Source organism: Salmo salar, chromosome ssa09 (assembly GCF_905237065.1).
Source record: "Salmo salar chromosome ssa09, Ssal_v3.1, whole genome shotgun sequence".
Taxonomy (NCBI): Eukaryota; Metazoa; Chordata; class Actinopteri; order Salmoniformes; family Salmonidae; genus Salmo; species Salmo salar.
In genome coordinates, this window is record NC_059450.1 from 160,268,780 (window position 1) to 160,295,617 (window position 26,838).

The 26,838-nt window shown below is 43.6% G+C and overlaps 1 protein-coding gene across 1 annotated transcript in view; it reads right to left on the reverse strand.

Moving 5' to 3' along the window:
• LOC106613407 (transcriptional coactivator YAP1) overlaps positions 1 to 26,249 on the reverse strand; it is a 67,142-nt gene extending 40,893 nt beyond the window's left edge. The window contains exons 1-4 of the mRNA XM_045724945.1: positions 25,525 to 26,249; positions 22,899 to 23,128; positions 11,425 to 11,543; positions 10,828 to 10,941 (exon numbers count right to left, since the gene is read on the reverse strand). Of these exons, the coding sequence (XP_045580901.1) occupies positions 10,828 to 10,941; positions 11,425 to 11,543; positions 22,899 to 23,128; positions 25,525 to 25,725 (664 nt within the window). The 5' untranslated portion in view covers positions 25,726 to 26,249. The remainder of the gene's footprint in view (positions 1 to 10,827; positions 10,942 to 11,424; positions 11,544 to 22,898; positions 23,129 to 25,524) is intronic.
• Between the last annotated feature and the right edge of the window lie 589 nt (positions 26,250 to 26,838).

Below are 26,838 nucleotides of genomic sequence, written 5' to 3' on the forward strand. Positions count from 1 at the left end.
GGTTTTCGCCTGCCATATCAGTTCCTTTATACTCACATACATCATTTGAACAGTTTTGGAAACTTTAGAGTGTTTTCTATCCATTACACGCATATCCTAGCTTCTGCGCCTGAGTAACAGGCAGTTTACTTTGGGCACCTCATTCATCTAAACTTCCGGATACTGCCCCCTAGCCCGAAGAAGTTAACACTTTTTTGGGTTACTACATGATTCCATATGCGTTAATTCATAGTTCTGATGTCTTCACTATTATTCTACAATATAGAAAACAGTAAAAATAAAATAAAAACCTTTGAATGAGTAGGTGTGTCCAAACTTTTGACTGGTACTGTATATGGAATGGAATGTATAGACTTCGACAGAATGTGGATAGAATGTGTGACCCATTTCAGGAAACTAGGTGTATGTCGCGGGTCACGACTTCACAAGAGAGCCATTTCAACATAGACTTTTTTTTATTTTTATCAAAATGCGTTTTTTGACAGAAATGCCTTCTCGAACAGGTGAACTTTCATGTGCCTTAATAACAAACTTGTATGCCATCTGTAAATACGAATAAAATTGTTAAATTACGAGTCTAGTTGGTTTAGCCAAAGAAATAGACAGCAACCGCCCCGCTAGCCATGATTGGCTGAGATAATGAGTGGGCTGGACATAGAGAGATGAGTTTGGATTGGTCTGCCATATAGCACGCTTCTGTCTATTTGAGCTGGTCAGTATGTCTAAGTTATCCTGTCTAAATTATCCTGTCTAACATGGCTTTTTTTAGACATGTATCGTGTATTAAAACTGCATAAGTGTTGCTCTCCAATTTTTTGGAGGACTGAGTTTTGAAATCAGTGGAATACGAGTATGATAACTAAGGAGATGGAGAAAACACTTGTCCCCGGATTACATATTCAAACTAAGGGAAACTTGTATCACCGCCTGGTACGGCAACTGTTCCGCCCACAACCGTAAGACTCTCCAGAGGACAGTGAAGTCTGCACAACGCATCACCAGGGGCAAACTACCTGCCCTCCAGGACACCTACACCACCCGATGTCACAGGAAGGCCAAAAAGATCATCAAGGACAACAACCATCCGAGCCACTGCCTGTTCACCCCGCTACCATCCAGAAGGCGAGGACAGTACAGGTGCATCAAAGCTGGGACCGAGAGACTGAAAAACAGCTTCTATCTCAAGGCCATCAGACTGTTAAACAGCCATCACTAACATTGATTGCCTGCTGCCAACATACTGACTCATCTCTAGCCACTTTAATAATGGAAAAATGTATGTAATAAATGTATCACTAGCCACTTTAAACAATGCCACTTTATACAATGTTTACATACCCTACATTACTCATCTCATATGTATATACTGTACTCTATACCATCTACTGCATCTTGTCTATGCCATTCGGCCATCACCCATTCATATATTTATATGTACATATTCTTATTCATTCCTTTATAGTTGTGTGTAAAAGGTAGTTGTGAAATTGTTAGATTACTTGTTTCATATTACTGCACGGTCAGAACTAGAAGCAGAAGCATTTCGCTACACTCGCATTATCATCTACTAACCATGTGTATGTGACAAACAAAATTTGCTTTGATTTGGTCTTCAAAGCGTTGTTAAATGTGGTGGTTTGCACTTTCAGTTTTGCGCGAATGCTGCCATCTATCCACGGTTATTGGTTTGGGAAGGTTTTAATAGTCACAGTGGGAACATCATCCCCTATACACTTTGATGAACTCAAATCAAATTTTATTGGTCACTCACATGTGTTTAGCAGATGTTATTGTGGGTGTAGCAAAATGCTTGTAACTCAGTCACCATGTCAGTGTACATGACAATGTTACTCTCAGAGGAACATATCACAGTCCGTGTGATCAAAACAGTCTTGAAGCATGGATTCCAATTTGTCCGACTAAAGTTGAATAGACCTTAACACGGGTACTTCCTGTTTGAGTTTCTGACTATAGAAAGGGAGGAGAAAAAGGAATTTCTGATCTGATTTGTCGAAGGGAGGTCGGGGGAGGGCCCTGTAGCCATCCCGGAAGGGAGAGTAACAATGGTAGAGAGTTTTTGAAGCGCGAGCACTGCAAGCGATGTGTTGATACATGGCGATAGCGCCTTAGAACAAGGCTGACGTTTGACGTTTTCCTAACCAATTGTCACGACTTCCGCCAAAGTTGGTACCTCTCCTTGTTCGGGAGGCGTTCGGCAGTCGACGTCACCGGCTTTCTAGCCACCACCGATCTACGTTTCTTTTTCCATTTGTTTTGTCTTGATTGTACACACCTGGTTTCCATTACGTTATATTACGTTAGCAGAGTAGAACAGAGTAAAGTAGAACAGAGTAGAGTAGAACAGAGTAGAATAGAACAGAGTAGAGTAGAACAGAGTAGAGTAGAACAGAGTAGGTCAGAACAGAGTAGAGTAGAACAGAGTAGGTCAGAGCAGAGTAGAACATAGTAGAGTAGAACATTGTAGAGTAGAACAGAACAGAGTAGAACAGAACAGAGTAGAACAGAACAGAGTAGAGTAGAGCCAAGTAGAGTAGAGTAGAACATAGTAGAGTAAAACAGAGTAGAACAAAGTAGAGTAGAGCAGAGCAGAACATAGTAGAGTAGAACATAGTAGAGTAGAACAGAGTAGAGTAGAGTAGAACAGAGTAGAGTAGAGTAGAACAGAGTAGAGTAGAACAGAGTAGGTCAGAGCAGAGTAGAACATAGTAGAGTAGAGCAGAGTAGAACATAGTAGAGTAGAATAGAACATAGTAGAGTAGAGTAGAACAGAGTAGAGTAGAACAGAGTAGAGTAGAACAGAGTAGAACATAGTAGAGTAGAACATAGTAGAGTAGAACATAGTAGAGTAGAACATAGTAGAGTAGAACATAGTAGAGTAGAACAGAACAGAGTAGAGTAGAACAGAACAGAGTAGAGTAGGTCAGAGCAGAGTAGAACATAGTAGAGTAGAACATAGTAGAGTAGAGCAGAGTAGAGTAGAACATAGTAGAGTAGAACATAGTAGAGTAGAACAGAACAGAGTAGAGCCAAGTAGAGTAGAACATAGTAGAACATAGTAGAACAAAGTAGAGTAGAGCAGAGTAGAGAAGAACATAGTAGAGTAGAACATAGTAGAGTAGAGCAGAGTAGAGTAGAACATAGTAGAGCAGAGTAGAACATAGTAGAGTAGAACAGAGTAGAGTAGAGAAGAGTAGAACAGAGTAGGTCAGAGCAGAACAGAGTAGAGTAGAACATAGTAGAGTAGAATAGAAAATAGTAGAGTAGAGCAGGGTAGAGTAGAACAGAGCAGATTAGAGCAGAGTAGAGTAGTGTAGAGCAGAGTACAACATAGTAGAGTACAACATTGTAGAGTAGAACAGAACAGAGTAGAACATAGTAAAGTAGAACATTGTAGAGTAGAACAGAACAGATCATAGTAGAATAGAATATAGTAGATTAGAACAGAACAGAGTATAGTAGAACAGAGTTGAGTTGAACAGAGTAGAGCTGAGTAGGACAGAGTAGAGTAGAACAGAATAGAGCAGAGTAGAGTAGGACAGAGTAGAGTAGAACAGAGTAGAGCAGAGTAGAGTAGAAGAGAGTAGAGTAGAACAGAGTAGAGTAGAATAGAAAATAGTAGCGTAGAACAGAGTAGAGTAGAACAGAGTAGGGCAGAGTAGAGTAGAAGAGAGTAAGGCAGAGTAGAACCGAGTAGAGCAGAATAGAGCAGAGAAGAACAGAGCAGAGCAGAGTAGAGCACAACAGAGTAGAGCAGAACAGAGTAGAGCAGAACAGAGTAGAGCAGAACAGAGTAGAGCAGAACAGAGTAGAGCAGAGTACAACAGAGTAGAGCAGTGTAAAGTAGAACAGAACAGAGTACAGTGGAGTAGAGTAGAGCAGAGTAGAGTAAAACATAGTAGAGTAGAGTTGAACAGAACAGAATAGAGTAGAGTAGAACAGAGTAGGTCAGAGCAGAACAGAGTAGAGTAGAGTAGAACATAGTAGAGTAGAACAGAGGTCAGAGTAGAGTAGAACATAGTAGAGTAGAACATAGTAGAGTAGAACATAGTAGAGTAGAGCAGAACAGAGCAGATTAGAGCAGAGTAGAGTAGTGTAGAGCAGAGCACAACATAGTAGAGTACAACATTGTAGAGTAGAACAGAACAGAGTAGAACATAGTAAAGTAGAACATTGTAGAGTAGAACAGAACAGTGTAGAACTGAACATAGTAGAACAGAATATAGTAGATTAGAACAGAACAGAGTATAGTAGAACAGAGTTGAGTAGAACAGAGTAGAGCTGAGTAGAGTAGAAGAGAGTAAGGCAGAGTAGAACAGAGTAGAACAGAAGAGAGCAGAGTAGAGTAGAACAGAGTAGAGTAGAACAGAGTAGAGTAGAATAGAAAATAGTAGCGTAGAACAGAGTAGAGTAGAAGAGAGTAAGGCAGAGCAGAGCAGAGAACAGAGCAGAGCAGAGCACAGAGCAGAGCAGAGCACAACAGAGCAGAGCACAACAGAGCAGAGCACAACAGAGCAGAGCACAACAGAGCAGAGCACAACAGAGTAGAGCAGAACAGAGTAGAGCAGAGCACAACAGAGTAGAGCAGAGCACAACAGAGTAGAGCAGAGCACAACAGAGTAGAGCAGAGCACAACAGAGTAGAGCAGAACAGAGTAGAGCAGAACAGAGTAGAGCAGAACAGAGTAGAGCAGAACAGAGTAGAGCAGAACAGAGTAGAGCAGAGTACAACAGAGTAGAGCAGAACACAACAGAGTAGAGCAGAACAGAGTAGAGCAGAACAGAGTAGAGCAGAACAGAGTAGAGCAGTATAAAGTAGAAGAGTACAGTGGAGTAGAGTAGAGCAGAGTAGAGTAAAACAGAGTAGAGTTGAACAGAACAGAGTAGAGTAGGTCAGAGCAGAACATAGTAGAGTATAACATAGTAGAGCAGAGTAGAACAGAGTAGAGTAGAGCAGAACATAGTAGAGTAGAACATAGTAGAGTAGAAAATTGTAGAGTAGAGCAGAGTAAAGTAGAACATTGTAGAGTAGAACAGAGTGGAGTAGAACAGAGTGGAGTAGAACAGAGTGGAGTAGAACAGAGTAAAGTAGAATATAGTAGATTAGAGCAGAACACAGTAGTGTAGAACATTGTAGAGTAGAGTAGAACATAGAAGAGTAGAACAGAGTAGAGCAGAGTAAAGTAGAACATAGTAGAGTAGAACATAGTAGAGTATAGCAGAGTAAAGTAGAAGATAGTAGATTAGAGCAGAGTAGAACATTGTAGAGTAGAACAGAGTAGAGTAGAACAGAGTAGAGTATAGCAGAGTAAAGTAGAAGATAGTAGGTCAGAGCAGAGTAGAACATAGTAGAGTAGAACATAGTAGAGTAGAGCAGAGTAGAGTAGAACATAGTAGAGTAGAATAGAACATAGTAGAGTAGAACAGAACAGAGTAGAGCCAAGTAGAGTAGAACATAGTAGAACATAGTAGAACAAAGTAGAGTAGAGCAGAGTAGAGAAGAACATAGTAGAGTAGAACATAGTAGAGTAGAGCAGAGTAGAGTAGAACATAGTAGAGCAGAGTAGAACATAGTAGAGTAGAACAGAGTAGAGTAGAGAAGAGTAGAACAGAGTAGGTCAGAGCAGAACATAGTAGAGTAGAACATAGTAGAGTAGAATAGAAAATAGTAGAGTAGAGCAGGGTAGAGTAGAACAGAGCAGATTAGAGCAGAGTAGAGTAGTGTAGAGCAGAGTACAACATAGTAGAGTACAACATTGTAGAGTAGAACAGAACAGAGTAGAACATAGTAAAGTAGAACATTGTAGAGTAGAACAGAACAGATCATAGTAGAATAGAATATAGTAGATTAGAACAGAACAGAGTATAGTAGAACAGAGTTGAGTTGAACAGAGTAGAGCTGAGTAGGACAGAGTAGAGTAGAACAGAATAGAGCAGAGTAGAGTAGGACAGAGTAGAGTAGAACAGAGTAGAGCAGAGTAGAGTAGAAGAGAGTAGAGTAGAACAGAGTAGAGTAGAATAGAAAATAGTAGCGTAGAACAGAGTAGAGTAGAACAGAGTAGGGCAGAGTAGAGTAGAAGAGAGTAAGGCAGAGTAGAACCGAGTAGAGCAGAACAGAGCAGAGAAGAACAGAGCAGAGCAGAGTAGAGCACAACAGAGTAGAGCAGAACAGAGTAGAGCAGAACAGAGTAGAGCAGAACAGAGTAGAGCAGAGTACAACAGAGTAGAGCAGTGTAAAGTAGAACAGAACAGAGTACAGTGGAGTAGAGTAGAGCAGAGTAGAGTAAAACATAGTAGAGTAGAGTTGAACAGAACAGAATAGAGTAGAGTAGAACAGAGTAGGTCAGAGCAGAACAGAGTAGAGTAGAGTAGAACATAGTAGAGTAGAACAGAGGTCAGAGTAGAGTAGAACATAGTAGAGTAGAGCAGAACAGAGCAGATTAGAGCAGAGTAGAGTAGTGTAGAGCAGAGCACAACATAGTAGAGTACAACATTGTAGAGTAGAACAGAACAGAGTAGAACATAGTAAAGTAGAACATTGTAGAGTAGAACAGAACAGTGTAGAACTGAACATAGTAGAACAGAATATAGTAGATTAGAACAGAACAGAGTATAGTAGAACAGAGTTGAGTAGAACAGAGTAGAGCTGAGTAGAGTAGAAGAGAGTAAGGCAGAGTAGAACAGAGTAGAACAGAAGAGAGCAGAGTAGAGTAGAACAGAGTAGAGTAGAACAGAGTAGAGTAGAATAGAAAATAGTAGCGTAGAACAGAGTAGAGTAGAAGAGAGTAAGGCAGAGCAGAGCAGAGAACAGAGCAGAGCAGAGCACAGAGCAGAGCAGAGCACAACAGAGCAGAGCACAACAGAGCAGAGCACAACAGAGCAGAGCACAACAGAGTAGAGCAGAACAGAGTAGAGCAGAGCACAACAGAGTAGAGCAGAGCACAACAGAGTAGAGCAGAGCACAACAGAGTAGAGCAGAGTACAACAGAGTAGAGCAGAACAGAGTAGAGCAGAACAGAGTAGAGCAGTATAAAGTAGAAGAGTACAGTGGAGTAGAGTAGAGCAGAGTAGAGTAAAACAGAGTAGAGTTGAACAGAACAGAGTAGAGTAGGTCAGAGCAGAACATAGTAGAGTATAACATAGTAGAGCAGAGTAGAACAGAGTAGAGTAGAGCAGAACATAGTAGAGTAGAACATAGTAGAGTAGAAAATTGTAGAGTAGAGCAGAGTAAAGTAGAACATTGTAGAGTAGAACAGAGTGGAGTAGAACAGAGTGGAGTAGAACAGAGTGGAGTAGAACAGAGTAAAGTAGAATATAGTAGATTAGAGCAGAACACAGTAGTGTAGAACATTGTAGAGTAGAGTAGAACATAGAAGAGTAGAACAGAGTAGAGCAGAGTAAAGTAGAACATAGTAGAGTAGAACATAGTAGAGTATAGCAGAGTAAAGTAGAAGATAGTAGATTAGAGCAGAGTAGAACATTGTAGAGTAGAACAGAGTAGAGTAGAACATAGAGTAGAACAGAAAAGAGTAGAGTAGAACAGAGTTTGTCAGAGTAGGTCAAAGTAGAACAGAGTAGAGTAGAAAATAGAGTAGAGTAGAACATAGTAGAGTAGAACATAGTAGAGTAGAACATAGTAGAGTAGAGCAGAGTAGAGCAGAGTAGAACATAGCAGAACATATCAGAGTAGTACAGAACATAATAGAGTAGAGTAGAGTAGAAGAGAGTAAGGCAGAGTAGAACAGAGTAGAACAGAACAGGGTAGAGTAGAACAGAGCAGAGTTGAACAGAGTAGAGTACAATAGAGTAGAGCAGAACAGAGTAGAACAGAGTACAGTAGAGTAGACCATAAGAGTAGAACAGAGTAGAGCAGAACATAAACAGAGTACAGTAGAGCAGACCATAGCAGAGTAGAACATAAGAGTATAGCAGAGTAGAGTAGAGTAGAGCAGAGCACAGTAGAGCAGAGTAGAGTAGAACATAAACAGAGTACAGTAGAGCAGACCATAACAGAGTAGAACAGAGCAGACTTTTCTCTAGCAGGAAGCAGAAAGGGTCTGAGCCAAAGCCAGAGCCTCCCTCCCATACCCTGCCTGGCCTGCTGATGGGGCCTCACAGGGGGAGTAGAGTAGAAACAGCCCAAGCCGGCTACAGCCCTCAGTTAAAGGAGCGCGGCTGCTTTTCTTCTCAGAGCTCAAATTAGCCTCCATTATCAAAGCAGCTGGTTTAAGATTGGACTGTGGAGTGGAGACTAACTCACATAGCACTGGACTTAAAACTGTGATTTCATACAAAACTAATTTCAAGTAGCTTTGCCAAATGTATTTCTGAGGGATAAAGACTACACACATTGATCGTCAAATGAGACAATAAGATTAGTGGATGTTGAGCTGAATGTAAAAGTGAAATCAGTGAAGTGAAATAATATTGTAATATAGATAATACTACTGGAGAATGAAAAACCTGTTGCATATATATATATACACATATATATATATATACACATACACACACACACACACACACACACACACATATATATATATACCAGGTCGCAGTTGTAAATGAGAACTTGTTCTCGACTTGCCTACCTGGTTAAATAAAGGTGAAATAAATGATCTACTCATAGTCACTTTACCCCCACCTACATGTACAAATGACCTTGACTAACCATTACCCCCAACGCACCGACTCAGTACCCCCTATATATAGCCTCGTTATTGTTATTTTACTTTTATTTAGTAAATATTTTCTTAACTCTATTTTCTTAAAACTGCATTGTTGGTTAAGGGCTTGTAAGTAAGCATTTCACTGTGAGGTCTACTACACCTGTTGTATTCAGCATTTCACTGTAAGGTCTACTACACCTGTTGTATTCAGCATTTCACTGTGAGGTCTACTACACCTGTTGTATTCAGCATTTCACTGTGAGGTCTACTACACCTGTTGTATTCAGCATTTCACTGTGAGGTCTACTACACCTGTTGTATTCAGCATTTCACTGTAAGGTCTACTACACCTGTTGTATTCAGCATTTCACTGTGAGGTCTACTACACCTGTTGTATTCAGCATTTCACTGTGAGGTCTACTACACCTGTTGTATTCAGCATTTCACTGTGAGGTCTACTACACCTGTTGTATTCAGCATTTCACTGTGAGGTCTACTACACCTGTTGTATTCAGCATTTCACTGTGAGGTCTACTACACCTGTTGTATTCAGCATTTCACTGTGAGGTCTACTACACCTGTTGTATTCAGCATTTCACTGTGAGGTCTACTACACCTGTTCTATTCAGCATTTCACTGTAAGGTCTACTACACCTGTTGTATTCAGCATTTCACTGTAAGGTCTACTACACCTGTTGTATTCAGCATTTCACTGTGAGGTCTACTACACCTGTTGTATTCAGCATTTCACTGTGAGGTCTACTACACCTGTTGTATTCAGCATTTCACTGTGAGGTCTACTACACCTGTTGTATTCAGCATTTCACTGTAAGGTCTACTACACCTGTTGTATTCAGCATTTCACTGTGAGGTCTACTACACCTGTTGTATTCAGCATTTCACTGTGAGGTCTACTACACCTGTTGTATTCAGCATTTCACTGTGAGGTCTACTACACCTGTTGTATTCAGCATTTCACTGTAAGGTCTACTACACCTGTTGTATTCAGCATTTCACTGTAAGGTCTACTACACCTGTTGTATTCAGCATTTCACTGTAAGGTCTACTACACCTGTTGTATTCAGCATTTCACTGTAAGGTCTACTACACCTGTTGTATTCAGCATTTCACTGTAAGGTCTACTACACCTGTTGTATTCAGCATTTCACTGTAAGGTCTACTACACCTGTTGTATTCAGCATTTCACTGTGAGGTCTACTACACCTGTTGTATTCAGCATTTCACTGTGAGGTCTACTACACCTGTTGTATTCAGCATTTCACTGTGAGGTCTACTACACCTGTTGTATTCAGCATTTCACTGTGAGGTCTACTACACCTGTTGTATTCAGCATTTCACTGTGAGGTCTACTACACCTGTTGTATTCAGCATTTCACTGTGAGGTCTACTACACCTGTTGTATTCAGCATTTCACTGTGAGGTCTACACCTGTTGTATTCAGCATTTCACTGTGAGGTCTACTACACCTGTTGTATTCAGCATTTCACTGTAAGGTCTACTACACCTGTTGTATTCAGCATTTCACTGTAAGGTCTATTATACCTGTTGTATTCAGCATTTCACTGTGAGGTCTACTACACCTGTTGTATTCAGCATTTCACTGTGAGGTCTACTACACCTGTTGTATTCGGCTCATGTGACCAATACAATTTGATTTGATTCAACTGCAAAGGACTAAATGGAACACGACAGGGCTGAGAGGGGGGAACACGACAGGGCTGAGAGGGGGGAACACGACAGGGCTGAGAGGGGGAACACGACAGGGCTGAGAGGGGGGAACACGACAGGGCTGAGAGGGGGGAACACGACAGGGCTGAGAGGGGGGAACACGACAGGGCTGAGAGGGGGGGAACACGACAGGGCTGAGAGGGGGAACACGACAGGGCTGAGAGGGGGGAACACGACAGGGCTGAGAGGGGGGAACACGACAGGGCTGAGAGGGGGGAACACGACAGGGCTGAGAGGGGGGAACACGACAGGGCTGAGAGGGGGGAACACGACAGGGCTGAGAGGGGGGAACACGACAGGGCTGAGAGGGGGGAACACGACAGGGCTGAGAGGGGGGAACACGACAGGGCTGAGAGGGGAACACGACAGGGCTGAGAGGTGTGTGTTCTCACTGTAGCACGGATCGAGGCGTGGGTCGAGCCAGGAGGTGGTTTTGTTCTTGTGGTTGATGTAGTAGATCTCTCCCTCTGAGGTGACGGCCTGTTCCCAGCCGTCAGGAAGAGGACCTGAGAGAGGACAGGGAGATTAGGCTGGGGCTGGGTGTGTGTGTGGTGATTTGCTGAGGAATACTGTCTGTGCAGCGTGTGGAAACAGAAGGAGGGATGAGTGTGTTCAACATCTGTTCAAAACCTAACTATGAGCAGCCAATAAAGGGGTCCAAACAATATGTCACCATCAGAACAAATAGAGATGATAACAAGCTCAAATAACAACCATTACCGAATGAATAAAGTTACTTTAAATGAATATACAGGTGATTTGATTTGAACAGTCTCAGTCGGTTCACCAACGTGACTGTAGTCAGTGAGCCATCTCAGTCGGTTCACCAACGTGACTGTAGTCAGTGAGCCGCCTCAGTCGGTTCACCAACGTGACTCTAGTCAGTGAGCCGTCTCAGCTCAGCTCTTAAGCCCTTGAATTCTCCAAAAGATCCCGCTATGTTATCAGTGCAACATAAACACAACGTTGTGTGAATGTATTTTACTGACCACTAGCTGGGCTCATGATGTTCTGCTGCTGGACCGGTACAGGGCTGGTGGGAGGTGCCTGGTTCATCTGTAGGAGGGCCTTCCGAGGGTCCAGCCAGGTGGTAGACTGGTCAAGATGGCTGCAGAGAGAGGAGAAGAGAAGAGTTCATCACTGAACAAAAAGGAACAAATAACTGTTATGAAACTTTCGGGAACTTTTTAAAAACGTTCATGGAAAATGGAATGAAGAAGTGCAAGAAGCGTAGCGTTATTAACAGCATAATGAACCTGACGATTCGTCTACAGTTCCCACAACTTATTTTTGGAGAAAGAGAAAACCGTGATGCTGATTTAAAGCTGAAAAGTATATTGGCCAGACGCCATCTCTGTAAATGATGGTCTATATCACTGGACGTCACATTCCAGGTTGTGGAGGGAACCGCACAAACTGAACTACTGAGCATCCCTTTAGGGAGGGATCCCAACAAACTGAACTACTGAGCATCCCTTTAGGGAGGGATCCCCACAAACTGAACTAATGTATAGAGCATCCCTTTAGGGAGGGAACCCCACAAACTGAACTACTGAATATCCCTTTAGGGAGGGATCCCCACAAACTGAACTAATGTATAGAGCATCCCTTTAGGGAGGGATCCCCACAAACTGAACTAATGTATAGAGCATCCCTTTAGGGAGGGATCCCCACAAACTGAACTACTGTATAGAGCATCCCTTTAGGGAGGGAACCCCACAAACTGAACTACTGAGCATCCCTTTAGGGAGGGATCCCCACAAACTGAACTACAGAGCATCCCTTTAGGGAGGGATCCCCACAAACTGAACTAATGTATAGAGCATCCCTTTAGGGAGGGAACCCCACAAACTGAACTACAGAGCATCCCTTTAGGGAGGGATCCCCACAAACTGAACTACAGAGCATCCCTTTAGGGAGGGAACCCCACAAACTGAACTACTGTATAGAGCATCCCTTTAGGGAGGGAACCCCACAAACTGAACTACTGAATAGAGCATCCCTTTAGGGAGGGAACCCCACAAACTGAACTACTGAATATCCCTTTAGGGAGCGATCCCCACAAACTGAACTACTGTATAGAGCATCCCTTTAGGGAGGGATCCCCACAAACTGAACTACTGAGCATCCCTTTAGGGAGGGAACCCCACAAACTGAACTACTGAGCATCCCTTTAGGGAGGGATCCCCACAAACTGAACTAATGTATAGAGCATCCCTTTAGGGAGGGATCCCCACAAACTGAACTAATGTATAGAGCATCCCTTTAGGGAGGGATCCCCACAAACTGAACTAATGTATAGAGCATCCCTTTAGGGAGGGATCCCCACAAACTGAACTAATGTATAGAGCATCCCTTTAGGGAGGGATCCCCACAAACTGAACTACTGTATAGAGCATCCCTTTAGGGAGGGAACCCCACAAACTGAACTACAGAGCATCCCTTTAGGGAGGGAACCCCACAAACTGAACTAATGTATAGAGCATCCCTTTAGGGAGGGAACCCCACAAACTGAACTACTGTATTTTCTTCCACACACTGGAATTTACAAGTTTATTATAATGTTTCAAAACAGAGACTATGTCCCAAATGGCACCCTGTTATGGATGTAATGAACTACTTCTGGTCAAAAGTAGTGCACTATATAGGGAATAGGGTGCCAATTGGGAGAATTCCAGAGTTAGAACAGGATCTGAAAACAACAACATGCTGAGTTTTCCAACTGTACAATGACAGAAAGAGAAAAGGAGTGGAAAGCAACACATCTCAACATCCGCCTGTAATAGATACTGTAAATAGGCCACACACACACACACACACCTCTCTCTACACGTCCCTGCCTTAAACATAAAACAGGCCGAGAAGCTCACTGCCGATAGACTGCCAGTACGCATCACAGTAGGAGGTCGTTCCAGCTGCGGGCTGACCGGGCAGCAACAAACCTGCCGTTTCTACTTGTAGAATCGCAATACTCGACAGTGGCCAACAGTATTGCCAGGTCCAGCTACAATTTCTAGGCCAATGACCTCTGAAAACCTACCCACAAGGCCTGAAAACTACCCTCAAAAATAGCAGCAAGAGAGGAGTTGACACATCTATCCAAGAGAACCTTTTTCCATAACGTTATCGAGCGAATTAAGAAGGAACATCGACGTCATTTTTAACCACGTCATTTTTAACCACGTAGGCTAAGAAGCAAAATATGTTTTTTCCTTCAAAATAAAAAAAATGATTGTATGTTTAAGAATAAGTCACAAGGGAAAAGATAAATCACCCTCATTAAACTCTCCAGATCAATGGATGGCGATTTAACTTGTTTTGACTTCTATGACTATACAATAAGTCCAGAGGAGGTGTGGTACATGTCAATATAACACGGCTAAGAGCTGTTCTTTAAAACACAGCCCTTAGCCGTGGTATATTGGATATATACACCACAAACCCCACTGAGGTGCCTTATTGCTATTATAAACTGGTTAACAACGTAATTAGAACGGTAAAAAGTCCTGTTTTTGTCATTACCGTGGTACACAGTCTGATATACCATGACTTTAAACCAATCAGCATTCAGGGCTCAAACCACACAGTTTATAATGGTAAATAAATTCTGTTTGTGCATAACTATAGATACATTTGACAGGAGAGTTTGAATGATTAGACAGAATCTCAATCTCAACCTGTTGTTTGCCTGCCCCCCCCCCCGTTTCTGTAATACATTTTTGTTACCTTGAAACCGTCTTGATATTAACTAAACGTGGCCATTAACAAGTTCCTCATAACACAAGGCCACAACTAAAAACTGAGTGAAAGGCGACGTATTAAATCCGTTTGCCAGCGATATCGTCATTTCAAACATATTTATTGTACTGTATCAAACGGTACGCTACAGCAGACTACAATGGTATATAAATGACTAGCCTGTGATAAGCTAGCGTTAGCATCTGTTGGCTATGATTCGCCACATTTAATGTCATTTTAAAATTGTGGACTTTTTTCCCCATAACAGAAGCACGCGAAGGAGTTCCATAACTTCCATTTCAAATGTCTACTGGCGCAGGACTCCAGACCCTGGAACTGAGCAAAACACAATGGATACGGTTATGCATAAGAAAAGTCGACATTTGAATGTAGTTGACTTTAAACCACCTCTGAGAAAATGTGTCTAAAGAGCTCTAGCGCTCCTAAAGTCATTTTCCAATGCTTTGCTTTGTCGCCGTTATATCAGTTAATATGTTTTATGGTAAACAGGAGTCTCCATAACGACCAATCGATATAGTCTACTGGTAAACAGGAGTCTCCATAACGACCAATCGATATAGTCTACTGGTAAACAGCAGTCTCCATAACGACCAATCGATATAGTCTACTGGTAAACAGGAGTCTCCATAACGACCAATCGATATAGTCTACTGGTAAACAGGAGTCTCCATAACGACCAATCGATATAGTCTACTGGTAAACAGGAGTCTCCATAACGACCAATCGATATAGTCTACTGGTAAACAGGAGTCTCCATAACGACCAATCGATATAGTCTACTGGTAAACAGGAGTCTCCATAACGACCAATCGATATAGTCTACTGGTAAACAGGAGTCTCCATAACGACCAATCGATATAGTCTACTGGTAAACAGTAGTCTCCATAACGACCAATCGATATAATCTACTGGTAAACAGTAGTCTCCATAACGACCAATCGATATAGTCTACTGGTAAACAGGAGTCTCCATAACGACCAATCGATATAGTCTACTGGTAAACAGGAGTCTCCATAACGACCAATCGATATAGTCTACTGGTAAACAGGAGTCTCCATAACGACCAATCGATATAGTCTACTGGTAAACAGGAGTCTCCATAATGACCAATCGATATAGTCTACTGGTAAACAGGAGTCTCCATAACGACCAATCGATATAGTCTACTGGTAAACAGGAGTCTCCATAACGACCAATCAATATAGCCTACCTACAACTGGTAAACAGCAGTCATGTGTGTAACCGATGTGAAATGGCTAGCTAGTTAGCGGGGTGCGCGCTAATAGCGTTTCAAATCGGGGAACGCCACTCGCTCTGAGCCCTTGAAGTAGTTGTTCCCCTTGCTCTGCAAGGACCGCGGCATTTGTGGAGCGATGGGTAACGATGCTTCGAGGGTGGCTGTTGTCTATGTGTGCAGAGGGTCCCTGGTTCGAGCCCAGGTAGGGACGGAAGCTATACTGTTACGTGGGTGCGACTGACTCCTTGACACAGCCGCCTCTGCTGCAGCCCTCCCTCAACCAGTGCTCTGAATGCACTCTGGCTCTCTCTCACTCACTCACTCTCACTCACTAGCAGCAGGTTAAATATATCTATTTTTACGTGGGCCGCGGTGCAATTTAAAAGTAGCCCAAATACCTGCCACCCGCGACCAATACGGCTTCACCCGTGACATCGTTTTCAAAGTTGCCCAGTTTTTGTGAGAAAACAGCAAACTTGGCAACCCTGGTAGCCAACAACTTGACTTTGAGTCAATCAGAGAGCATGAACCCGACGTGGGGGGACCAACAGGAGTGACAAAGGAAAGAGGGCATTTTCTCCACTAATCAATCCATGGTTAAATCACAGTTTCTAAGCCCAGAGGCGCCAGACTTCTAGGAACTCTTCGAAACAGACCAGGCCAAGGTTTGGGGAGTCAATGAGAGAAGGGAACAAAAATCTTCCTTAGTTGTTAATTACAATCAACTATAGATTGGAGATATTATCTAGTTGTTAGTAATCCAACCTCTTGAAGGTGACAAACTGACACGTTTTCGTCAAACACAGCTAAGAATCTAGACCATGACTAATCAACACACATGGAAAACACTGCCAATCAACACTACCTTCACCATCTTGTGTGGAGTATTTTAACAAGGCTGACTACTTCAAGGTCTTTGCTGTGTGAACACAAAAAAGATTGACTGAATGCCGACACTGTTCAGAGGTGCAAAGTACTGTTGGCAGGCAAACATTTGACAATCCTACAGGTGTGTCTGAGTTTTTATAGAGCAGATACAGGATCACAATACAGCTGCCTTCTCCTTCCTGCCTGCTCCTCTCTCCTCCCTTCCTGCCTGCTCCTCTCTCCTCCCTTCCTGCCTGCTCCTCCCTGCCTGCCTGCCTGCTCCTCCCTGCCTGGCTGCTCCTTCCTGCCTGCCTGCTCCTCGCTCCACCCTTCCTGCCTGCTCCTCGCTCCTCCCTTCCTGCCTGCTCCTCGCTCCTCCCTTCCTGCCTGCTCCTCGCTCCTCCCTTCCCCTCGCTCCTCCCTTCCTACCTGCCTGCCTGCTCCTCCCTTCCTGCCTGCTCCTCGCTCCTCCCTTCCTGCCTGCTCCTCGCTCCTCCCTTCCTGCCTGCTCCTCGCTCCTCCCTTCCTGCCTGCCTGCTCCTCCCTTCCTGCCTGCCTGCTCCTCCCTTCCTGCCTGCTCCTCGCTTCCTCCCTGCTCCTCCCTTCCTGCCTGCCTGCTCCCTGCCTGCCTGCTCCTCGCTCCTCCCTGCCTGCCTGCTCCTCGCTCCTGCCTGCCTGCTCCTCGCTCCTCCCTTCCTGCCTGCCTGCTCCTCGCTCCTCCCTTCCTGCCTGCTCCTCCCTTCCTGCTCCTCGCTCCTCCCTTCCTGCTCCTCGCTCCTCCCTTCCTGCCTGCTCCTCCCTTTCTGCCTGCTCCTCGCTCCCCCCACCCTCCTGCCCGCTCCCCCCTCCCCTCCCTCCCTCGCTCCCTCCCTGCCTGCTCCTCCCTTCCTGTCTGCTCCTCCCTCCCTCCCTTCATGCTCCTCCCTGCTCCTCCCTCCCTCCCTTCCTGCTCCTCCCTCCCTCCCTCCCTCCCTGCTCCTCCCTCCCTGCCTGCTCCTCGCTTCCTCCCTGCTCCTCCCTTCCTGCCTGCCTGCTCCCTGCCTGCCTGCTCCTCGCTCCTCCCTGCCTGCCTGCTCCTCGCTCCTCCCTGCCTGCCTGCTCCTCGCTCCTCCCTTCCTGCCTGCTCCTCGCTCCTCCCTTCCTGCCTGCTCCTCCCTTCCTGCTCCTCGCTCCTCCCTTCCTGCCTGCTCCTCCCTTTCTGCCTGCTCCTCGCTCCCCCCACCCTCCTGCCCGCTCCCCCCTCCCCTCCCTCCCTCGCTCCCTCCCCTGCCTGCTCCTCCCTTCCTGTCTGCTCCTCCCTCCCTCCCTTCATGCTCCTCCCTGCTCCTCCCTCCCTCCCTTCCTGCTCCTCCCTCCCTCCCTGCTCCTCCCTCCCTCCCTGCTCCTCCCTCCCTCCCTGCTCCTCCCTCCCTCCCTGCTCCTCCCTCCCTCCCGGTGTGTTTGAGCAACTAAATACTGGTTCCTTTACTCTAAAACTCAGACAGATAAGCATAACTCTGAATAGAGTAGCTTCAACCAGCCATATCATACCCGTTACAATGGGAAACCAGGCAACAGTAAACATGTCGTCCCCCACAAATTACGCAGCGCACCCCCCCCGGAGATATCGATTGTGACTAACTCATTTCAGTTGATTACTACAGCGCCTGCCGTGGACCAATCAGTGTCATTACGTGTGTCATTATGTCATCATCAGTGTGGTTGGCAGGTATCCTAGCGGTTAAGAGCGTTGGGCCAGTAACCGAAAGGTCACTGGGTTAAATCCCCAAGCCGACTAAGTGAAAAATCTGCCGATGTGCTCTTGAACAGCATCTGCTAAATGACGTAAATTGAATTTACCCAAATTTACCCTAACCCTAAGATCCACAGTCCCCTCCCTGATTTGCTCTTAGGGGACAATAAATCAACAACAATATTTGTAACGGTCGCAAGCCGAACAACCAGTGAACCATTCTACAGAGCCAATGAACGGTTCTAAAATAACTTTAGTAAGTCCCCTACATCGTTGCTCCCATCTATTCTGGGCTGGTTTAGTGAGGGGATCGGGGACTGACTGGCTGGCTAGGTTGGGGATGCCAAATTGTGAAGCCATTGATAATTTCAGCGTTGTTGGTATTTGTTGGCTGATTCAGATGAAGGGTTCTGGTCTCTTCTTACAGGGCCATGTCTGTAGAGAACACACACACACACACACACACACACACACACACACACACACACACACACACACACACACACACACACACACACACACACACACACGGCGGGTGGGAGGGAGGGTCAGTCCCAGACCTCAACAACAGGGGGTCTGTATTCCACATTTAAAAAATCCTTCACCTGCTGGACAAAGGCTCAGTCTGAGCTACAACCCAATACCCTGCTGCTATTCTCTAGTACTCTCTTTCTTTCCTATCCATTTAAAGATCCTTTGTTTATGTTAATGGCTTGGGCCCTCTCTGGAAGGCTCTAACAAAGTACACATCCATCACAACAATACACATAAAACAACCAACAGGAAGCTTTGAAAGATTTGTCACATTTCTATTGTTATTTAAACCTGCCATATGTAACTTTCTGGGCGACTCGACCAAATTCACATAGAAATGTGTTGTTATAGATCTGTCATTCTCATTGAAAGCCAGTCTAAGAAGCTGTATGGCTGTTCTATGTGCTCTGTTTCTATGCTTTACGATCTTAAGTGTTGTTTTTGCGTCTTTTACTTTCAGTTTTGTAAACCAGCTTTAAACACCTGAAAATACAATATTTTTGTTTAGGGAAAATATATTTCACAGCAGTTTAAATGTTACAATGATTCTTTACACTGTTCCTGCTGGTTTAGTCACATAAACTGAAATTAGAATGGGCCATCAGAATTTTAGCAACCAGGAAATGGTGCAGTGATTTCTGCATAGTGCACCTTTAACCTAATGCAGAAAGTTTGACACTTTTTACACTTCTAAATGGAGAATAAAAGTTAAAGCAACCTATCATTGTCCTGCATGCTATTCCTATCCCCATTTACACAAAAATTCAAAGGTTTGGGGTCACTTAGAAATGTCGTTGTTTTTGAAAGAAAAGCATCAAAATGATCAGCAATTCAGTGTAGACATTGTTGATGTTGTAAATGACTATTGTAGCTGGAAACGGCCGATTTTTTTATGGAATATCTACATATGCGTACAGAGGCCCATTATCAGCAACCATCACTCCTGTGTTCCAATGGCACGTTGTGTTAGCTAATCCAAGTTTATCATTTTAAAAGGCTAATTGATCATTAGCAAACCCTTTTTTGAAATTATGTTAGCACAGCTGAAAACTGTTGTTCTGATTAAAGAAGCAATAAAACTGGCCTTCTTTAGACTAGTTGAATATCTGGAGCATCAGCATTTGTGGGTTCGATTAAAGGCTCAAAATGGCCAGAAACAAAGACCTTTCTTCTGAAACTCTTCAGTCTATTCTTGTTCTGAGAAATGAAGGCTAATCCATGCGATAAATTGCCAAGAAACTGAAGATCTCGTACAACGTTGTGTACTACTCGCTTCACAGAACAGCACAAACTGGCTCTAACCAGAATAGAAAGAGGAGTGGGAGGCCCCGGTGCACAACTGAGCAAGAGGACAAGTACATTAGTATCTAGTTTGAGAAACAGACGCCTCACAAGTCCTCAACTGGCAGCTTCATTAAACAGTACCGCAAAACACCAGTCTCAACGTCAACAGTGAAGAGGCGACTCCGGGATGCTGGCCTTCTAGGCAGAGTTCCTCTGTCCAGTGTCTGTGTTCTTTTGCCCATCTTAATATTTGATTTTTATTGGCCAGTCTGAGATACGGCTTTTTCTCTGCAACTCTGCTTAGAAGTAGCATGTCATTATACAGTGCCTTGCAAAAGTATTCATCCCCTTTCGCATTTTTCCTATTTTGTTGCTTTACAACCTGTAATTTAAAAATATTTGTATTTTTATTTCATGTAATGGGCAATATAGTGAAATGAAAAATATTAGTTGTTTAAAAAAAAAAAAAAAAGATAAAATTACAAATGGAAAAGTTGTGTGTGCATATGTATTCACCCCCTTTGCTACGCAGCCTCTAAATAAGATCTGGTGCAACCAACTACCTTCAACTAAGTCCACCTGTGTGCAATCTAAGTGTCACATGATCTGTCACATGATCTCAGTATATATACACACCTGTTCTGAAAGGCCCCAGAGTCTGCAACACCACCAAGCAAGTGGCAGCATGAAGACCAAGGAGCTCTCCAAATAGGTCAAGGACAAAGTTGTGGAGAAGTACAGATCAGGGTTGGGTTATAAAAAGAATCCGAAACTTTGAATGTCTCACGGAGCACCATGAAATACATTATTAAAAAAATGAAAAAAATATGGCACCACAACAAACCTGCCAAGAGAGGGCCGCTCACCAAAACTCATGGACCAGGCAAGGAGGGCATTAATCAGAGAGGCAACAAAGAAACCAAAGATAACCCTGAAGGAGCTGAAAAATTCCACAGCAGAGATTGGAGAATCTGTCCACTTTAAGCCGTAAACTCCCCATAACTGGGCTTTACAGAAGTGGCCAGAAAAAAATAAGCAAACATGTTTGGTGCTCGCAAAATGGCATGTGGGAGACTCCCTAAACATATGGAAGAAGGTACTCTGGTCAGATGAGACTAAAATTGATATTTTTGGCCATCAAGGAAAACGCTATGTGTGGCACTAACCCAACACCTCTCATCACCCCGAGAATACCGTCCCACAGTGAAGCATGGTGGTGGTAGCATTATGGTGTGGGGATGTTTTTCCATTGGCAGGGACTGGTAAACTGGTCAGAATTGAAGGAATGATGGATGGCGCTAAATACAGGGAAATTCTTGAGGGAAACTTGTTTCAGTCTTCCAGAGATTTGAGACTGGGACGGAGGTTCACCTTCCAGCAGGACAATGACCCTAAGCATACTGCTATAGCAACAATCAAGTGGTTTAAGTGGAAACATTTAAATGTCTTGGAATGGCCTAGTCAAAGCCCAGACCTCAATCCAATTGAGAATCTGTGGTGTGACTTAAAGATTGCTGTACACCAGCGGAACCCATCCAACTTGAAGGAGCTGGAGCAGTTTTGCCTTGACGAATGGGCAAAAATCCCAATGGCTAGATGTGCCAAGCTTATAGAGACATACCCCAAGAGACTTGCAGCTGTAATTGCTGCAAAAGGTGGATCTACAAAGTATTGACTTTTGTGGGGGGTGAATAGTTATGCACGCTCAAGTTTCACAATAAAACATATTTTTCATCTTCAGTGGTGGCTATGTTGTGTAAATAAAATGAAACAAACCCCCAAAAAATATATTTTATGTCCAGGTTGTAAGGCAACAAAATTGGAAAAATGCCAAGGGGTTGAATACTTTCGCAAGCCACTGTATGGATGACAGGATGTTTGTGGGTGCAGTGTTGTTCGTCTTTAGTTCTGCTTTAGATATAATTGATCATGAACTGTTGCTCGGTAAACTCAGATGTTATGGGTTTATGTCCTCCACTATCCTGGATGGAAAGCTCTCCATCCTGGACGGAAAGATCTCCATCCTGGATGGAAAGCATCCCGGAGTCGCCTCTTCGCTGTTGACGTTGAGACTGGTGTTTTGCGGGTGTAGCAAAATGCTTGTGTTCCCAGCTCCAACAGTGCAGTAGTATCTAACTAAATGCTTGTGTTCCCAGCTCCAACAGTGCAGTAATATCTAACTAAATGCTTGTGTTCCTAGCTGCAACAGTAGTATCTAACTAAATGCTTGTGTTCCCAGCTCCAACAGTGCAGTAGTATCTAACTAAATGCTTGTGTTCCCAGCTCCAACAGTAATATCTAACTAAATGCTTGTGTTCCCAGCTCCAACAGTAATATCTAACTAAATGCTTGTGTTCCCAGCTCCAACAGTAATATCTAACTAAATGCTTGTGTTCCCAGCTCCAACAGTAATATCTAACTAAATGCTTGTGTTCCCAGCTCCAACAGTACAGTAGTATCTAACTATTCACAACAATACACACAAATCTAAAAGTAAAATGAATGGAATATTGAAATATTAGGGCGAGCAACGTTGGAGTGGCATTGACTAAATACAGTAGAATAGAACACAGGATATACATAAGAGATGAGTAAAGCAGAATGTAAACATTATTAAAGTGACCAGTGATTCCATGTCTATGTATATAGGGCAGCAGCCTCTAAGGTGCAGGGTTGAGTAACTGGGTGGTAGCCGGCTAGTGCTGTTTAACGGTCTGATGGCCTTGAGATAGAAGCCGTTTTTCAGTCTCTCGGTCCCTGCTTTGATGCATCTGTAATGATCTCACCTTCTGGATGATAGCGGGGTGAACAGGCAGTGGCTCAGGTGGTTGATGCCCTTGATGATCTTTTTGGACTTCCTGTGACATCGGGTGCTGTAGGTGTCCTGGAGGGCAGGTAGTTTGCCCCCAGTGATGCGTTGTGCAGACCTTACTACCCTCTGGAGAGCCTTACTGTTGTGGGCGGAGCAGTTGCCGCACCAGGCGGTGATACAACCCGACAGGATGCAGCCTACATAGTGTGTTATTAAAATGTTGTTTTTAAAAACTTACTTGAGGAAGTATCTCTGTCCAGAGGGGGTCTGAGCCACCTCCCAGCCCGGGGGTAGGGGCATGTCATCTGGGATCTCATAGGACGACTGTCGGAGGTTCGATGGAGGGGCGCCCGCAGGGACCATGCCCAACAGGGGTGACACTGCCCCTAGCTGTAGAGAGGCCGGAGACGAGTGGGCACGCACGTGGTGAGGGGCGAGGGCACCAGCCGTACCTGCGTCTGTGCTGGCCTGGGTGGAGGTAGGAAGGAGAAGAGATGAGGGGGGAGAGAGAGAGAGAGAGAGAGAGAGAGAGAGAGAGAGAGAGGAGGGAGAGAAGAGAAGGAGGAGAGAGGAGGGGAGAGATGAGAAGGAGGAGAGAGAGGAGAGAGATGAGGGAGAGAAGAGGAGAGAGGAGGGGATTAAGAGGAGAAGAAAGGAGGGGAGAGAGGAGAGAAGAGATGGAGGAGAGAGGAGAAGAGAGGACAGGAGGGGGAGAGAAGAGAGAAGAAGAGGGGGAAAGTGGATGATAATGTCACTACCAGTTTTGGGAAAGCTACTCTGAATACAGTTTACCAAGCTACCAGTTACTTTAAACTGGAAGAAGTTAAAGCTACACTATAAATATACTTTAATATTGTCTTGTTTCACACAGTGTGTAATGGAAATGTGTTTCTTGCATATCCCAACTCCCCCTGAGACACCCACAGGGAGAGGGGTCACGGCCAGGGTCACCAGGGTCACCATATCCCTACTCCCCCTGAGACACCCACAGGGAGTGGGGTCACGGCCAGGGTCACCAGGGTCACCATATCCCTACTCCCCCTGAGACACCCACAGGGAGAGGGGTCATGGCCAGGGTCACCGTTGTACAGTGACCCTGGAGCAATTAGGGTTAAGTGCCTTGCTCAAGGGCACATTGACAGATTTTACACCTTGCTGGCTCCGATATTCCAACCAGCGACCTTTCGTTTACTGGCCCAATACTTTAACCTCAAGGCTTCCTGCCGCCCCTAAAGCCAATAAGAAAAATACAGTTTACTGAACTATAGTTACTTTGAAAAAGTAGTCCACTATATCCAAACTACTTTGTGAAAACTGATCATGTGTAAATAAATCTAACATGACACAAACATATTGCAAGAAGAGATCACTTTTGGGGTTATATTTTAACAGAATGTATAATGTAGCCTATTAAACACATCGAGAATGTTTCAAGTGAGAATTTAGGCAGGTCTGGTGACCAAAAAGAAAGGAAATGACTGCCCACTTCACCCATATTTTATTACATTGTTTAGAGAAAGAAAAAGTGTTTTTGTAGTTCCAGTAGTTAGCTCCACCACTCCATGGGGGGAAAGTGGTTTGTAGTTCCAGTAGTTAGCTCCACCACTCCATGGGGGGAAAGTGGTTTGTAGTTCCAGTAGTTAGCTCCACCACTCCATGGGGGGAAAGTGGTTTGTAGTTCCAGTAGTTAGCTCCACCACTCCATGGGGGGGAAAAGTAATTAACTAGTGAAAACACTACCTAGATTTACATTTAGTTCAACTAGCACCAAGCTACTGCGAAATGTAGCTTAATTTATAGTTTAAACTACATGTAGGTCACTACTCACTTCAAAGACATTATTTGAATTAATTATAGCCAGGTTTTATAAAGAGGTAGTTGTTCCATGCAATAAGAATAAACATTTTAGGTCATGAGCTTCAATAAAGATGAATAAGAAGTAGCCGTTTCATGGTGCTACTCATAAAGGCAGAGGAGGAGGAGAGGGGTGCGCATGCTGCTACAGTTGAAGAGCGAATCAGGGAAAGCTGACTGTGAAGTCCTGAAAGCCGAACCCAGACAAGTCTCTACCACTGTGAAGCCGTGCTGTTAGCTCAACTCATTTACCAAAGAGAAAAGGAAGAAATTGTCAATAGGATTGAGTGATTCAAAAACCAGCATATGATTTCGTAACCGTACTACTAGATAAATATGCTACAATGTTTCACAAACATCCACTTCTACACAAACTGACCTGATACTATCAAAGTAAAGCCTACAGTCCATTTTTCACAGACATGTTGTTAAAATTTACAAACATCAAGTTACACCTGTAATCAATCTTAAAACGAATAATGCATGTTAATCGTGGTACTGATTTATTATAAAATAACCCATATCACTTTTGCAACTAAAACTTTATGCAACTACAACTTTATGCAACTACAACTTTATGCAACTACAACTTTATGCAACTAAAACTTTATGCAACTAAAGGTTGTGTAATAACTTCAAATAACTATTTTTTTAAATCTATATAATAATGTAATCCATGTACTATAGTAATATCACTTTAAACGTTAATCCACAACTCCCTCAAAGGTTACCGTGCTCAGTTGTTGATTGGTCTGTGTTTAGGAAACAGAAGATAACTTCTCAATTCATTTAATTAGTTAAAGACATTCTCCTGAACTTTGGCGACTAATAAATATATTTTAAACCTCCCGCTTTTGTCTGGAGTTGTGGGACACTCCCGACTAGTAACATGTGTGCGTAAAGTGTGCGTAAGAGTAAAAGGACACAAAAGGTTTTCCTCTACTAGTCAGTGAAGTGTCGGGGGCCTAGTAGGTGGGCTGTGTGTGTGAGGGTGGTCTCTAACGTCTTACTTGTCTGGAGTGGGACTTTGGCTCAGGCGGTTTGAAGAAGGAATCGGGTAGCTTTCTCATCCTCATGGGGACGGAGGGGGGGCCGACGGTGTTTTTCGGGTTCATAACAGCGTTGAAAAGGGCCTCCAGATCAGTCTCCGAGTCTCCCCGGACATGGACTATCTGGTGACCGGCTGGAGGGTTGTGCTGGCTGGGATCCATGGTTATTCCAAAAACAATACAAAAACTATTTGCCTGAGAAAAAAAATGTCTATAAAAGATTCAAAGAGCCAAAATCAATGCAACGTTTTCTTTAGAACGAAACTGGAAACCTCAAATCATCGAACTTCCAAAAGTAAATTCTTCCAAAAGTCAATTCGATGAAGTTGTTAAATAATTGTGAATGTATTTTCTCCCAACAACATGGCTAAGGGCTAACTATCGTAATCTCCGACAACTCCTCTTCTTTCTGCTGTTTCGGAAAGACACACTAGTTAATATAACAACGCGCATATCTACCCAACTGTATCTGTAACTTTCCCCAAAAGAAACACAAAGAAAACGGCTAAAAACGTATCTCGAGCGAAACTCAAATAACTACACAGATTAACTTTGGAGAGAGTTGACCGATTTTGCCATGAAAAAAACGAGTGACAGCGCGCATTGCAAATCCTCGCCTTTTCACTGGTGTAAAGTTGAATCTGACTTGGTTCCAGACTCAGGGCAGGACATCCGACTCTGACTCATGTGATCTGAACCTCGGAATGGGCAGGGCTTGGGATCATTCACTGGGACAGAACTGCCTTTAAAGAGAACACAGCCCTTTTTTCTAGTGGGGACAACTTCCTCTACAGCAACCTTTAATTAACTATTCCTACTACTGTTATTTAGATTTTACACTCATCTGGAGGGTTTTTGTCTAGGGAAACTTGTTTTGTTTTATTGTTATAGCAATTGAAATGCCATTGAATTGTCATGCCTGCCTAAATAAATGATGAATACTCTATAGTCATGCCTTTGTAAATAATATCAAGGGCTTTATTGTCATGGGAAATATATGTTAACATTGCCAAAGCAAGTGAAGTAGATAACAAACAAAAGTGAAATAAACAATAAAAAGTAACAGTTAACATTACACTGACAGAAGTTCCAAAATAATAAAGACATTATAAATGCCATATTATGTCTATATACAGTGTTGTAACGATGTGCGCATGGTTAAAGTACAAAAGGGAAATTAAATAAACATAAATATGGGTTGTATTTAAATGGTGTTTGTTCTTCACTGGTTGACCTTTTCTTGTAGCAGCAGGTCACAAATCTTGCTGCTGTGAT